The sequence below is a fragment of the Poecilia mexicana genome, unplaced genomic scaffold, assembly GCF_051168715.1.
Source record: "Poecilia mexicana isolate PSO_F unplaced genomic scaffold, ASM5116871v1 scaffold_21, whole genome shotgun sequence".
Lineage (NCBI taxonomy): Eukaryota > Metazoa > Chordata > Actinopteri > Cyprinodontiformes > Poeciliidae > Poecilia > Poecilia mexicana.
In genome coordinates this window covers 10,897,811-10,914,510 of record NW_028263390.1, presented here as the reverse complement: position 1 = coordinate 10,914,510, position 16,700 = coordinate 10,897,811, and the positions used below count along the sequence as shown (strand labels likewise).

The window sequence follows — 16,700 nt, the reverse complement described above, 5'->3', positions numbered from 1 at the left end:
ATTTTTTTCCAGAAACTGATAAAAAAAAATACATTGCATTAATGTAGGTTCTTGACCTAAAATAATAAAAGTAAAAGTATGTTGCTTTCTGATGATTTTGTAGGCTGAAAATCAATGGAATTTTTTTGTTTTTTTTTTCATAGTAAAAAAAAAAGGAAACATACAACACAGGGAGCATAAAAGTGATTGTCAGATGATGTCAAACAGCTTGGATAAGCATGATTACCGGAGGGATGACAAAAAGTTCGCTGCCAATGAGGTCAAAAAGGCGAACGGTGCCTGTGCTGTCCGCATATGCCAACAGAGTGCAGTCGTAGCTCCACGCCACCTTTCGCCACTGAGGGTTGGGATCCTTTGGCACTGTGGGAAAAATGGTAAGAAATGAATAATTAATCCCAAAGTGATCAAATTTCAAGAATTAAAAGCTTTCAAATCAAGTCAGATGAGACAGCATTCTAGATTATATCTTCTATAATGTATGGTGCTAATGATTACAGACGGGTGATAAATGGGTGATAAATCAATGCTTCTAAAATTCCAAGACCAATTTATCTATAATAAACAACACAAATAACAGCTCAGCGATTGTGTTTTAAAAGGGGAAACACTTTTATGCTTTCAAGCTTAAAGCAAGGAGAGAGAAAGTGAACGAGCTTGGGGATAGGAAAATAAAAAAAAAGGTGGGAGGAGAACAGGCGTCATAAATTCAGCTTTTACTGAAGTATAGGCTACTGTTTTAGGAATGTGCTGGCTCAGCAGAGCTGCGAGGGTAACCATATCGCAATGATGAAGCACATCCGTGCCTGCTGGCATGTGCTCAAGGCTCCGCTGTCATCCTTCCTTTTGACAGAGGAACCAGGTCGGGCTGGCAGGCCCCAGGCACAGGACCTGTTTTGAATGCTTAATTGGGGGGCGAGAGGGGAGGCGGGTTAAATAAAGTGAGACCTGCATAAACCAAGCTGGTCTTCTTTTATTGTGGCAACAGCGACGTGTCCAATCCGCGTCGTTCCGAAAAGGCAAGTTATGTTTTTCTGTGGTTGATATCCCATAACGGAGCTCCCGGCATCTATTGGACTGAAATTCTTGGCCGTGTAATGCTGCTGCAACCCCTGGTGGGCAATAGCGCTAACGAACGGGGGCGATGGATATTGTATGACTGGAATTTTAAATGAAGAACAAAAGAGAAGAAGTGGGAGGCGAGGCAGATAAAGAGAGGACAGGAGAAGCCGGGGACGAGACAATGAATGAGACACAAAGATTAAAAACACAACGACTGCTCACATTTTGGGGCCATCGGATGAGGAGCACATTAGGAGGCAGACAACTTATCAGACTGCAGATAGTGAGATTACAGGCAGGCTATAAAGCTCTGTCCTCCTCTTGTTCTTTTGCATCTTTATGTTTAAATCTCTCTTCTTTATTACATCCCTCACAAACTTGCCATCTTATCTACCATTATGAACTGTGGACAGCAACACAGTGGGCTCCATTTCCATATGCATGTTTTTTTTTGAGGGAGCAAGAAAATTAGATGCTACTGTGTCTTCAATTGCACCCCCCACCCCCCGACCCCTCCAAGCGAAAGTGGAGGCAGAAGAATTACGCCCAATGACCCAACAGAAGCCTTCTATCTGAAGCCTTGCAGATGCATTTATCAGAGCTCAACACTTATGAATTATGCACAGAGGTTTTGAGACAACTCTACTGTAACAGAGGCAGATGGGAGGGGGGGTGAGCGTAGGGGTGTGTGTGTGGGGGGGGGCGGTGATACATAGGTGTGGTTGCAATGAGCGGACACGAGAACATATGCGCGCTCACACACACGTTCATGCTCATCCATTAAGAGAAAACGCCATTAAAAGCAGGATCACAGTGAAATCCATTAGAACAAATCTCCGTGAAGTGAAATGAAGTATGAAAAAGAGAGATGAAATGGAGAGGAAAGGAAAAAAGAAAAAAAAAGAGGGAGGGAGGGAAGGGTTTACACGCGCCCAGGGGCTACTGTTATCCACACTATGAACCATTAGGAACAACGGATCACAATGACGGCTCGCCAGAGCAGAACGGAGGACCGAGGGGAAGGGAGGGATGACAAAAATAAAGCTAAAGAAAATGACACAGAATAAGAAAAGAAGTGGAGGTGCTGCTGGACCCACACAGCAGGTTTCACTCTGCATCTTTTACCTCTACCTGCTTTGCATAGGTGCTGTGAAAGAGTATTTAATAGAGGTTTTATGCAACACTTAAATGTTTCAGCTCCAACTAATTTTAATGAGGCAAAGGTAACCTCAATAAATTATTTATTAAGGGGGGGGAAGGGGAACCTGCACGGACAAATTGACTAATCAGCTTCATCATCTTTGATTGTGTGGGTATATATACTTAGACATATGTAAACCCAGATAAAATTAATTAACCTGTTTATTTTTATTTTTGATTAGGTTTATTGATGAGGGTCCATCTGAAAATATTGCAAGAGTTTATGGGGCAGAAGTTCATAAGTTTTTTACTTCTTCCTACTCCTTTTCGAGCACGTTAAGATTACTGTGGTACAAAAACAATGTGTATTTTGCCTTCCTCTTTCTTGTGCGTAATTTTATACTACCGCTATGTTCAAAATAAGTAAAATAAATAACTTTGTTACAAGTTTATAAATGTATTCTCTGTGGACTTTTTATGTAATAGAGCCTAAGAGCTGCTGTCATAAGGTTTATTTTCTTGGCACATATGTGGTTTTGTTCTTATACAGGTCCAAAAGCAAAGAAATAGAGAATTGTGTGAAATGTCTACTTGTAAACATACACAAAACATATGAATCATTTATGAGGCTCTTCCAACAGATAATGCATATGGATCGGAAAGACAGACTGAAGAACTCTGAACATTAACACAAGTACAGAGTTCATTACTTTTCACAGTGATGTCATCATTTTACTTTTTGGAGTACTTCACAATCTGTTACCATATGAGGATGTGAGATCAATGGTTGATACACTGTCTATCAGCTGCCCCGAGTGGCAAAATAATCATTAGCTGAATTATTCAGAAAATAAGGCCAGGTCGCATCCCATGTCAAACACTCCAAGCTCTTGGCACGCTGGGATGAGGGGATTTTCAACACTGACAACTGCATAATGCAGCAGAAGATGAATTAACATTATAAAGTTATTGGTGCAACATTTGAGTTGCATTTATGTTAATTTAATAGAAAGTGGAGTTATTCCATATACTTGGCATCTTTAGGTTCCAAAAATTCATGCCTAGAGCGACGCAACATATTAAATCAATGCCCACTTAGGATTCAGGGGCAAAGACACTGAAGTTCATGCAGAGTGCTTTGAGCATGGGGATGACAGAAAAAGGAGAGAGAGGAAAAGGTGGATTATATTGTAATGCTCAACAAAATCAAGTATGTTATCCTAGTATGTTGTTGCATCTTTTAACGTGTCCAAATGTGGCAGCATTTTGTTTCACATGCAAGGCTGGGATGCAATAGTGTGACATGAGCAGTTACTTTATTCTGTACAGATTTATATTTCATTAAAGAAAAACAAAGGAACAATCTATTTACTAACAAAACCCAGGTGGTGGGACTGCTTAGACACTCAAAAACAATTCGCCTTCATAACGATAGATATGCTAAATCAATTACAATTATGGAAGAAATCAAGTTGGGTGCACTCAAAGTTGTTTGTCCACCAGGGAATAAGAGGTACTTCAATGCTCTAAAGTACCTGCTGCAGAAACTCTGACTGTAATCCTTGCACTCTAAAAGAGAAAATATGACCCAGTTTTGTATAATATTCAAATCCAGCAGCATTCCAGACAAGTAGCGCTGGGTGATGTTTATATCTATGAAACATTAGACGCAATACAGCAGAAAAGTTTTGGATCCCCCTGCTACTCTATTCGTATTAATCTCACTATGTTGTTAATGGATAGCAATTTAAATAGTAGAAGTGATTATCTTGGCTGTTGTTCATCAGTCTAGTCCAGTCGCTCACTTTGTTTTGATAGTTATTTTTCTTAACGCAGACTCAAATCAGACAAGAATGGACAAATAGGCAATTCTTAACTCCTAATATCAATATCCACACACTAAGTTGGCTCAGTGTTAGGAAAGCTTTCGAAGTGGCCTTGATCAACATTTCTCTTTGGGATGTTTTTTTTTTTTTTTTTTTTTTTTTTTTAAATACAGCAATTATTAAGAAGAAATTCGACATAAAACAATTTATGATTTGGGTAGTTTAACAAAGAATCTATATTTTTTGTCATTTGCTTTCTGAGTAAAAATAAATTGTGATTACTTTTTTCATCAGAACTAATAGCAAATCATTAGCACTAAATTATTGTTTTAATTATTAATCTGAAACTTAGTAATATATTCTGAAAATCTCCTGTATTTTTTTTTCTTTATTTTGTACTAAGATCCTGGGCTGGAAAAGCGAGGGTGATTTACTGCTATTAGGCAGTAGTGCTGTAATTCATGCAAGTAATATGCATTCAAGAGCTTGCTGAGGTCAACAAAAGGCTAATAACTTAAATGCTCCTAATCTGATTGGATCTGGGTCACTGCTGCTTGCTGATATGCAATTCCTTGGTGTCATTTCTGTGGCAATTTATTCACAAGCACTGAATTTAAAGCTACAGCAACACAAAGTAGAAACGTATGAACCGTACAGACCTAGGTTCTTTGCAAACCGAAGAGGTGTTTACCGTGTTATGAGGATTTAGTGTTCAGTTAACATAAACTAAGACCACAAAACAAGCAGAACTTACCCTGGCATTTTCCAATGACAGAGCCAAAGTCATCTCTCGCAGATCTGAGGAGAAAATGCATACGTAAGCAAAAACTGTGAAGAAGGTGAGTTCACTCTGAATAACACGGGCATGCAAAGACTTTACCAGGGTCGGGAAGCCAATGACCCCAAATTAGCCCAGTGGATTACAGATGTGAAACAAAAACTAAAACCAGATTGCTGACCCACAACATCAGGTTCATTGTTTATTTTACAAATATGACAAATATGTTACTTAAAAATAGAGACACTACTGCATCTCTGTTAGCCAAACTGTGACTCTGTGTTTTCCATTTATACATCCTGCACAGGTGACTTACAGAACTCATTATCAGGTGAAGCTCCTTAAGTATGGGGGAAAAAATGAACCACCTTTGACATTCAGGAAAACAATTTAAAATATATGCAGATTTTGCAAGTGTGACTTTTCAAACTGTTTTTTTTTTTTTTTTTTTTTCAGGCAAACCAGCTTAGTTTAATCATCACATTACAACCGTACAGTATGGTTTTGATATTCTTAGTGTACAATTAAAAACTGGATATACCTGGAAATAAGCACCACAACTATTCTCAGGAGTATATCCACTGATTGCTTCTTCTACCATTTAGACGTACCAGTTTGAGGAAGTGTTGCTTAATTGTTTCAAAAGAACTGAACAGCAGCAGTTAAAGGTGTGCTAAATTAACTCGAATGCTCTCCACCGAGTCATTACATCGCTACTGACTGTACATGCTTCAACAAAACGGTTCTTCTTTCTCAGGTGCAAGTTGAACCTGGAAGTCTTTCTAACAAAAAATGTGATAAATCACCTCGTTAATTAAAAAGGCTCTATCGCTCTCGCACAGGGCTTTAAAAGAGGAGATAGAGTTTTGTAATTACCTAATTTCCACACACTGATCTTGAACAACCGCCAATAGTTTGCCATTACTGTGGAGTAAAACAGAAGAGTGGTCAGGAATGAAGGAGCAAAAGAAATGAGAGAGAGCAGAAGGACAGGGAAGTTAATGGAAAGGGGTAAACACTTGTCATTTTATTGCTACACATGAAATTGCAAGCGGGAAAAAAAAAAACAGACACGTTTTGTGTGTTTTTCTGGAAAGAACAATGTGAAGATGGGAATAAAAAGCCAGGTTGAGTGACTTAAAATGAATAAACATCCAGATCAGGTCATATCCAGAAACATTGCTTTGTGGTTTGGGTCAGTTAACAATTACCATTTGAAAACAGGTCTTTTTATTGTTATTTGTGATGAAGACAAATTATTAGCTGACCACAGATGAGTTACAGATTGATGACCAGAGGAAAAAAAAAGAAAAGAAAGCGTGCGAGACAGTGACTGTATGTTCCTGTTGTACCTTGAAAGAACCAGCTGCCAGTTGATTTGCTTGTTTGCCAGTCGAACGAGACCAAGAGGCAGAGATGAGCTGGAGGGGCTGAGAAAGGGGGAAAAAAAATCGATTTCAAATTGATCATTTAAAAAAAAAATTATAATTTTATTTCAATACTTGGATTTTTTGATACTCCCCAAAAAAGGTTTAAACACAAAAACAATTTGTCTTTATTACTCTTTATTAGTTTGTCTTTGTTCGTTTATTAGAAACGATCCTAGTATGATAACATTGAGGAAAAATGTCGAGCTTTCACTTCATCTTATTATGTTATATAACATTATATTATATTTATTTAATGGTCTGGTTCTCTTTAGTTTTCACACAATAATTATTTTATGGAGACTAGAAATATTTCCCGACAAGCCAGCGCTATCTCCTTTCATGCTATCTTCTTTGAACTGCACATCTGCAGTCAGCTGGCAACAGGTGGGGGATGGGCAGTGCTCCATTATTGTAAGCTTCATTCTAGTCACTTCTCTGGCGTCTAATTAGAAGGACATTAACAAGTAAAAATAGCATCCCCAGCTTAAACCACAAGTTTACATACACCAAATTAAAAATACCTTCTTTTTTCACTTTCTGAAGTTTAGTCATGCCAAAACCGTTCTTGTTTTTTTCAATTAGAACTACCAAACCTATTTCTATTTGCTAAATATTAAAAAATGAGTATAAATTCTCAGTTTACCTTGATACTAATAACCAGCATGTGCTCTTTGTCCAAATGTGTAAAAAAAAAAAAAAATTAAATTACCAAAATCCAACAAAATTTATTTTAACTATTCAACCTAGTTACCAAGAAAATGTGCTATTTTTGAAATTAAAATATTTTCCTTTCTCCAAGTGACTGAATTTGATTGGCTTAAGCAACCCATATGTTTTAATGCTCTTTGAAGTAAATCATTAAATTGGTTTATTTCAAAGTGGTAGCCAAGTCTGAAGATATGGCGACTCCACCACTGAAAACACACATGCTGCCAGCAAATTATTACAGTCCCACAATCCAAATTCTCTCCTCCTGGTTGTATTTTTCTTTCAACGAATGAAGGTTATTAACTCAGCTGTCAAAGACGCTAATTTACGTAGTGGATGTAGCAATATCAGCCCTCATAAAGGCAAACGACTGTAAAGGCTTAACTGAACTGAGTGTAGAAGTAATTATTTTCTTCCTGCTCAGTAGCAAAAGGAAATGTCATATAAAAAGTACTGAATACAATTCATTAAAAACGTGGAAATTAAATCTAAAATTAAATACTTTAGCATTATCACTCTGGCAACAATCCAATTATAAAAATGATTTATTTTTTTAATACAACTGCTTTTTTTTATTTCTGGGTCTCACATTTCATGACAACCTTTTAGTCTGCTGATCATCTCTCACCTTGTGCACAGAAAAAAAGTAAGGTAGAAAGTTTATACATTATAAAAACGCTGGACCTTTCACATAAAATAAAAAAAGACTTATGTAGCTTGAAGAGTTGTTAAATATTTAATACAGTTATTGATGGTGTTAGCTAGCCCCCTGCTGGGAGGATAAGAAGGCCTCGAGGCTAAAGCATTACAAAGCTCACTGCTTCACACACTGACGGCTGCTTTAATGTATTCCAGCAGTGTGCAGGACCAAAGGAGTGGCTTTGGTGAGCATTTCCTGATTTCCACTGATAATAACGGTGGAAGTACAAATATGAATGTCTCAAATAGACTGGATATTTATATTTAACAAAATATACATAAATTTAAGCCTCCAAGGAGCTAGCTCAAAGTTTAATGTATACTGACTGCTTTGAGTCTGAAAGAGGGAATGCTTTACAAGACAAAAACGTATCCAGATATTAAATATTTATTTTTCTAAAATGCTACATTTCTAATGTTGCCACAGTAGATTAAAGGATTTCTCAAACACGCATGAAAAAAAATCAGAGCAACACTCAGAAAAGTCATTTTTACATAATAATGCCCCTTTAATGAGATGGATAACCACACTTATCTATTCAAGCTTTTTCCAATTTCATTTTTTTTTTCATTTTTATGGTGTTGATTGACAAAAGCTTATGTTTTGTCGACATAAGCTTTTATTTCAACAAAAGCTTTAACATTTCTGTTAAAGCTTTGAATAAACATATTAATTCAATAATAAAAATATTTTTTTTTACTGGAGGACCAGCAAATGTGCAGTTAAAATAACAACAGTGTTTCATTGTTTCAATGACAAACTTACCTATACCACAAATAGTGAAGGAGCAATCGGAATGGTCCTGAGGAAGATTTATGAAAGTTAGTGAGCTAAAGTGGACATTTCAGTAAATACACCCAGTCCTAGTAAATGAATTAGTTTGTCATATTTTTAGTTCAACTTCAAACAGCCCTGCAGAAACCTAATTTAGCAGTTTTTTTATTTCCTTTGGCATTACATGCAATGTCTGCATTGTATGCAATGTTGAGATTGTACGTCTAGTGGTATGAAACCAGCATTTGATAACATACTTCAGTATATTAAGCTTTTTCCAATTTTATTTTGTTAGTTTTGTAAATTTCTGTTAAAGCTTTGAATATATATATATATATATATATATATATTAATTCAACAATAAAAAGCCATTTGGGGGATGAATGTCTTTTTTTAACAAAACATACATAAATGTAAGCCTGAAGTATATATTTTCGGTATTATACTTCAGTATAATACCGAATACTGATGTATGTTGTATCATGGGATTGACTGTATTCTACCTTGATTTCAGAATAGCTCTTTTTAAAGTTAATCTCAATATTATAAAATAAACAACAATAAATGCATTTAAATGATGATGATGATGATGATGATGATGATGATGCATTTAAACTCCATACAAAACAAGTCGGTAAAGCACACATGGGTTGAAGATATGAAAAAAAAAGAAGAGCAACCAACAAAGGCATTTCACAGCTGAAGTATATAGCAGCCAGAAAAATCTCACATTAATCATTCAGCATTTTACTCTAGCACATGAAAAAGCTTTCCTCAAGACAAAGGATTTCAAACTACAGTTCAATGCCCTGCAATGTTCAGATGTATCAACCCTGATACAAATTTCCAGTTGGTGGATATATACTATTCATTATCTGGATCTATTCTTCTATCCAAAGCATAAGAGCAATATTACTTTTATTTGTTTTGTTTTGTTTTTTTGCAACCAATGTCATTATTTCAACATTCAAGAAAGATGTTCTAATATTGTGCAACCCTATGCCTTTTATTGGACTTTGATATGAATCCTTGAGAATGCATAAGTTGTTGTTGTGCTTCAGGTAGGACACCTAAGTCATCTATTAAAAACTGGAGTCTTTGCTCACATGGAGGTGGAAATATACAAACAAACAATACACAAATAACCTTTAACAGGTTCACAGCTTTAATAGAAAGCCGTGGACCTTATTTTTGTCGACGTTAAACATACTTAAACATAAAGCGAAACTCACCTGTTACAGCTTTTGCAATTACAGACGTGCTGTACTCCTTGATGCCTCGTAACTGTAAATGATAGGAGAAATAAACAGTTATTTATCTTTGTGGGACTAAAGCTACACAGGACAATTGCTGTTATAAAGATGTAAATAAAAACAAAAGTAGGCACATAACATATAAGAATTGTTGTTATAAGTTTAATGTTAAAATGTGTATACATATTTTATTATTTAACTGAATTGAATTGAACAGAATTGAACTGAACAGATTCTTTTGAACTTTGCTAACAGTGAGTTTAAAAGTCTGTAAGAAAAGTGCCATTTCTTTGCATATATAATAATTTTACTACATTCATTGAGCAGGAATTATACACATATAAACCTAATTAATATTAAAACTGCATAACTGGAGTAGAACTTGTCCAGTGTTTCTACTACGTGGCTTTGCGCTGCTGGCAGGGTCCAGATCACTTTATCGTGCTTTATTAACAATTATTCTTTAAAAAAAAGACCATGGCGAACCTAATAACGCTAACTAAATGTCTGAGGTGACAAACCTGTGTGTCAGTCTCCGGTGGCCATTCCGTAATGACTAATAAATCGTATAAAATGTTTTCCTCTTCGCCTTCCATTAAGCTGTCTTCAGCCATGATTGCCACAGCTGTCAGAAATGTCTCCTACGGCAAGCACAGTGAGACAAAATACAGCGAAACCACACAATTTTACAGTATTGGTCCTCCCTACAAATGTTGTGGGTTTTTTTGTGCCTGCTTTCACCTTGCACAATATAATTTTATATTTATATAAGAACACAAATTTTTTGCTAACGCAGTTCTTAAACAATACCGCTGTTTATGCGGAACCATTGTGATTCTTCTGTTTTGACGTTCTCTTAAACTAGTTGCACCGAGCCGGTCCTTAGGAACACGTAACATCCGGTCGGGTAGCACTCGTTGCAGCAAAAATGGCAGCCTTTTCTGGTGAGTTTTTCTTGTTAATTTAATTAACCTCTACTTGTTCAGTAGCTTTTTTAGAAGCTAGTGATTACTAAGAACCAGACCTTCGCTCTCAAACATTAACTGTGTGTTTTACAAACGCAGAAATGGGTGTTATGCCTGAAATCGCGCAGGCTGTGGAGGAGATGGATTGGCTGTGAGTTACATTACACTGTTTGCCAAATCATCCATAGCTGTAATTCCTTGCTCTTTTGTTCCTCCCTCATTTTATCTGCAAAGCTTACGCTGATTATTTCATTGTCTTAATTATAGACTGCCAACAGATATCCAAGCAGAGTCCATTCCCTTGATTCTTGGTGGAGGAGATGTTCTCATGGTAAGCTTCCTCCTGTGCACAGAGGCTTGAAAAAGTATTTACACCGCTCGAACTGTTGCTTAACCATTGAAATAATTTGTGATAGTTCATATATTTTTGGTTTGATTTAGGCGAACTTTGACTGAGCCACTCCAAGATATGACTATGATTAAACCACAACATAGTAACTAGAACTGGTTGTAATTTTTTTTAGGGTTGTAATTCTACAATTTGAACCTCAAGAAGGTTATTTGTGTAAGCCTGTCTCTATAAAACTTAAGCTTGTATGTTAAAAATGATTGAAAATCTAGTTTGGCATGAATATTTTTGGAAGGCACTGTAAATATATCACTTTCAAAAAGCCGGCACAAAGTACAAGTTACAGACTCTGAAATTTCTTATTCATTCTTATTACAGGCAGCAGAAACTGGTAGTGGGAAGACAGGAGTAAGTAGAGCCACGCTTCATTTGAAATCCAGTTTTAAACATTTGCTCTTCAGCAAACATATACATCAGGTTGAGCTTTGCAGAAGAAGTTGAGTGTGCTATAAGTCTTTATTCCCCTTTGATCACCAGGCCTTTAGTATCCCGGTCATCCAGATTGTCTACGAAACCCTGAAGGATCAGCAGGAGGGCAAGAAGGGCAGAGCTGCTGTCAAAACTGGGGGAGCAAGTGAGATTTATTTATTTATCAGATAAAATTATTCAATCCAAAGCTTAACTAAAGTCATTTTGCATTTGTTTTTCCTGCTCATAATCTTTGCTTCATCCTAGTTTTCAACACCTGGCAGATGAATCCATATGATCGTAGCCCAGCCTTTGGTAAGAGAAGTTTAAGAGAACTCGTCTGCATTAAAAGACAGCCCAACTGATTTTAAGACAAACACTTCAAACAGCTGCAGCTTTGTAATTTGCAACACGTCTCTCTTTGCTGGTCTGCTTAGCAATCGGCCCCGACGGACTCTGCTGCCAGAGCAGGGAGTTCAAAGAGTGGCACGGCTGCCGCTCCACCAAAGGTGTCACAAAAGGTCAGTGAGCATGATTTTTAATTATTTACCAAACTACTGTGAATAAGAGAAACCTACATTCAAAGTACTTATTCGATTGGATTATAGGGAAGTACTACTATGAGGTAACCTGCAATGACCAGGGTCTCTGCCGGGTGGGTTGGTCTACCAGTCAAGCTGCTCTGGATTTGGGTATGCGTTGAAAAATCTCCAGCCTACAAGAAAACCAAAAAAAAAAAATCTTGTCAGCTGTGCAGTAACTGAATTGTAAATTGTTGCGTTTCTCAGGAACTGACAAGTACGGCTTTGGTTTTGGTGGGACCGGAAAGAAATCCAACAACAAGCAATTTGACAGCTACGGGGAGGTGGAAATGACTCCTCTGTTGTTATGAAACATAATCAGTTTGTGAATTGTATTTATTTTTTTGGTTTGTTTGCTTGTTTTCCATGTCATCTCTTTTCCCTCTTTGCAGGAGTTTACCATGCATGACACTATCGGGTGCTACTTGGATTTAGACAAGGGGCAGATCTCCTTCTCTAAAAATGGTGCATCATAATTATTCATTTTTGGATCATAAAAGATGTAGGCAACACGTTGAGCTGTTGATGGTTAGTAACATTTTGCTGCTTCTTTTTCCTAGGAAACGACCTGGGTTCAGCTTTTGACATCCCTGAAAATTTAAGTAGCCAGGGCTTTTTCGCTTCGTGCGTCCTGAAGGTACCTCCACGCTCAGTAGATAGAAATACTTAATAGTAGAAATCAAAAACGAAGTGCCGTGTATCCGTGGTGCCATACAAGCCTACATGTTTCTGTCTTGCTAGAATGCTGAGCTGAAGTTCAACTTTGGAGGAGAAGACTTCAAACATCCCCCTAAAAGTGGGTTTGTCGCTCTGGATCAGGCACCGGAGAGTCACACCATTAAATCTTCCCAAACAGGTAAAGGAACAGCATCCCAAGTTTAATTTTGAAATGGAAATCATATTCATTCCCTTTTATAATAAATACTTTATATATATGTATATGTATATATATATATATATATATATAATTTCTGACATTACAACAATATTCAAAAGTTCCACTGTTTATTCATTTTTGATCTTTTTTTTTAATCTGCAGGCAGTGCCAAAGTGACTCAAGTGAAGGCTTCATCAAACGCACCCAAAGCCCTGATCATTGAGCCATCCAAAGAGCTGGCAGAGCAAACCTTCAACAATGTCAAGCAGTTTAAGAAAAATGTGGAAAATCCCAAGCTAAGGTCCGGCAAACAATGATGGAAACTGCATGCCTGTGTTTGTAATTTCAAATTATTGCCAGCAGGTGGAGCCAGAGTGTTGGTGTTAATCTTCTCCAATCAGCATTTGCCAAGTTTCCTCATCTGTGATTACAGGGAGCTTCTTGTGATCGGGGGTGTTGCAGCTAAAGAGCAGCTAGCAGTTCTGGAACAGGGGGTATGTAGTATCTATAGGCTTAATTGGTTTAAATGTGAAACGCACAAACTAAAATACATAAGTTTTCATTCTTTTCTTGTTTCTTTTTCTCTGTTTTTTTTTTTGTTTGTTTTTTTGTAACTTTCTGTGTGTTTCATTCTGTTATCAGGTAGACATAGTGGTGGGAACACCCGGAAGACTGGATGACCTTGTTTCCACCGGAAAACTCAGTCTGTCCCAAGTCCGTTTCCTGGTTCTGGATGAGTGTGTACGTGCAACACATCTGCAAAATTTCAATCCACTTTAAAAACATCAAGTTCTCACTTCTTCTGAAAGACATTTTCAATTTCTTTAGGTTTTTTTTTTTCTCTCTTTTCTTTTTTTTTTATTATAATGACACAGTTCATTACATTTTAACATGTATCGGGGTTCACTTTGTCTTCAGGATGGTCTCCTAACAGCCGGATACACAGACTTCATCAACAGAATCCATAAACAAATCCCTCAGGTCACCTCTGACGGCAAGAGACTGCAGGTATCATTAAAGATGATGATAAGGACTCTAATCATAATGCAATCTAAGTAGAGATGCATGACGTTATGCAAATGATGCAATTTGTGATGTGATTGGTGAATATTTCCATGATGATATTAGTTGGGATAAACCCACATTTTTCTCACTTATCTTTAGTTCTAAGAGTCGGTGAAGAAAATGCTGAAATTACAAGACTTGCAGGATGCTTAGATATTGCTTTAATATTTTCAGTTTAGGTGTTTTCCATCAGATTTAAAGCAAGTTTGAACTCTACTGGAAAAAAAAAAAAGGTTTCTACTGAATCTTAAAAACCAGTGCCACTTGCTCTTCCCAGGTCATCGTGTGCTCCGCCACACTGCATTCCTTCGACGTGAAGAAGCTCTCCGAACGCATCATGCATTTTCCCACTTGGGTGGACCTAAAAGGCGAGGACTCTGTCCCGGAAACCGTCCACCACGTGGTGGTGCCGGTCAACCCGAAGGCCGACCGGCAGTGGGAGCGCCTCGGCAAGAACCACGTCCGGGTGAGACACAAAAGACATTACATGATACAGTGATACAGGCTGACGAGGAAAGCTTTTGGTTTTATTCCGATCTGCTTTCCTTCGGTTAGACCGATGAAGTTCACGCCAAAGATAACACCCGACCAGGAGCCAATACGCCAGGTAAAGTCTATGCCAGGTTTTACCGTATTCTTAATTGGAAAACATCCTTTTTTTTTTTTTCCCTTCCAGTGAACATTACAGATATTTCTGTTTACCTTCTTGGTTAGAAATGTGGTCAGAAGCTATCAAGAAGCTGAAGGGCGAGTACACGGTCAGGGCCATCAAAGAGCACAAAATGGACCAGGCCATAATCTTCTGTCGCACCAAGATCGACTGCGACAACATGGAGCAATACTTCATTCAGCAAGGAGGAGGTGGGCAGATGTTTTAAAATTCAGCACCGATTTGTAAATATCATTATGGGATCATACATTTGGAATGCCTTTTTCTCCAGGTCCAGACAGCAAAGGTCACCAGTTCTCCTGCGTTTGCCTTCATGGTGATCGAAAGCCGAACGAGAGGAAGAATAACTTGGATCGCTTCAAGGTGAGAACCAAAGACGAACACGACTTTCTGATGCGGTTCTGCCAGTCAGTAGACATTTTAAGGTCCTCTCGTGCTCATAGAGAAAAGATGTGAAGCTGCTGATCTGCACAGACGTGGCCGCCAGAGGAATCGACGTCAGCGGCGTTCCTTACGGTACCCATTTTGTCGTTGCATCCGCTTTGTTCACATCGGTGCTCCTGCCTACCTGTTCTCACGACGTCCTGTTTCTCCCTTCACAAATTCAACAACAGTGATTAATGTCACCCTGCCTGACGAGAAGCAGAACTATGTCCATCGTATCGGCAGAGTTGGTAGAGCAGAGAGGTAAGCGCAGGACAGAGCAGACTTCTGAAGACAATTGATTCTTGAACTGTATTAAGGGTTTCAGGGTAAAGGAGGCTGAATACATATGAACATCCATTTGGTTTATGTGTTAAAATGATTCCGCTTTATTTTGCACTCTACTTTTTGTTGGTTTGATGCAAAATATTCCAGTAAAATACATATTCGATTCAGAGGATGTATAATATTTTCTTTAACTTGCAGAATGGGACTTGCCATCTCCCTAGTTGCTATGGAAAAAGAAAAGGTAATCTAGGCGGTAGGAATCCCAATGTTCAGTTTGAGCTCCTCTGTTTTAATGCACGCGGCTGCATCTTTCATCCCCGTAGGTGTGGTACCACGTCTGTCAGAACCGAGGGAGAGGCTGCTACAACACCCGACTGAAGGAGGACGGAGGGTGCACCATATGGTACAACGAGAAAGAGGTGAGCAAATCGAATCAGTCCGACGCAACAAAGTAAAAGTGGTGTATGAAAAGGCTCGCCTTGTTCGATGAAGGAGTTTTTAAGGTGACGTTTACAATCAGGCGTTTGTCACTCTGGCAGGTGCTTCTAGCACGGGTCTCATTTGCTCTGCATCTCTCTCCTCTTTCCTGTTATCCCAGCTTCTGTCTGAAATCGAGGAGCATCTGAAATGCACCATCACTCAGTGTGACACGGATATTAAAGTGCCTGTAGATGAGTTTGACGGAAAAGTGACTTATGGACAGCGCAGAGCTCTTGGAGGTATCCGTCACCATTTGCATCTTTATAGAAGTGATAAATATGTACCGGCTCACCAACAAGCCCGTTATCCTTCCCCAGGCGGAAACTATAAGGGTCACGTGGACGTCCTGGCCCCGACAGTCCAGGAGTTGGCCGTCCTTGAGAGAGAAGCTCAAACATCTTTTCTTCATTTAGGATACATGCCAAACCAGCTGTTCAGGGCCTTCTAAACAAATAGCATGACAACGCTTCAGGCGCCTACCATTAATTGAAACACTCGCTTCCTGAAACGGCTGAATAGGAAGATTTGTGCTGCTTAATGGGCTACAGTTAAAAAAGAAAAAACAAAGGTTGAATTTTTATTTTATTTTCCAATTCAAAAGTTTAGTTTGAAGGATTTTGTTTTAAAATATGCTAAAGTTTGTGGTTCAAGTGAAAGAACAGCTGAAAGAGATTGCTGTTGGTCAGGAATACTAAAGTTAATCCTGATCACTTCGATTTTCTTTTCTTTTTTTTTTCTGAAATAAATTGTTGTAGGCTGTTGAGTCTGGTTTTTCTTTCCAGTTATGTTAAATGAAACTGTTTAAATAGAGCTGAATTGATCTGTTTAAGTTTATTATTAAATCATCAATAAACTGATTAACACTA

General features: G+C 38.0%; 2 protein-coding genes across 2 annotated transcripts in view; one reads left to right on the top strand and one right to left on the bottom strand.

Annotated features, from left to right (window-relative positions):
• Positions 1-10,456, bottom strand: part of nbas (NBAS subunit of NRZ tethering complex) — a 168,395-nt gene extending 157,939 nt beyond the window's left edge. The window contains exons 1-7 of the mRNA XM_088001963.1: positions 10,190-10,456; positions 9,648-9,699; positions 8,407-8,443; positions 6,156-6,233; positions 5,680-5,727; positions 4,780-4,823; positions 227-360 (exon numbers count right to left, since the gene is read on the bottom strand). Coding sequence (XP_087858089.1) covers positions 227-360; positions 4,780-4,823; positions 5,680-5,727; positions 6,156-6,233; positions 8,407-8,443; positions 9,648-9,699; positions 10,190-10,282 — 486 coding nt within the window. The 5' untranslated portion in view covers positions 10,283-10,456. The remainder of the gene's footprint in view (positions 1-226; positions 361-4,779; positions 4,824-5,679; positions 5,728-6,155; positions 6,234-8,406; positions 8,444-9,647; positions 9,700-10,189) is intronic.
• Positions 10,457-10,524: 68 nt separating this feature from the next.
• On the top strand, positions 10,525-16,700 carry ddx1 (DEAD (Asp-Glu-Ala-Asp) box helicase 1). Its single transcript, XM_014992063.2, has 26 exons — positions 10,525-10,612; positions 10,733-10,784; positions 10,901-10,964; positions 11,361-11,390; positions 11,520-11,616; positions 11,718-11,765; positions 11,888-11,971; positions 12,059-12,142; positions 12,239-12,315; positions 12,424-12,496; positions 12,592-12,668; positions 12,773-12,887; positions 13,071-13,209; positions 13,342-13,402; positions 13,551-13,649; positions 13,827-13,916; positions 14,251-14,439; positions 14,529-14,580; positions 14,688-14,834; positions 14,915-15,006; positions 15,087-15,159; positions 15,258-15,330; positions 15,553-15,595; positions 15,678-15,773; positions 15,953-16,073; positions 16,152-16,700. The coding sequence occupies exons 1-26, from the start codon at positions 10,597-10,599 to the stop codon at positions 16,280-16,282; spliced, it is 2,223 nt and encodes a 740-aa protein (XP_014847549.2). The 5' UTR covers positions 10,525-10,596; the 3' UTR covers positions 16,283-16,700.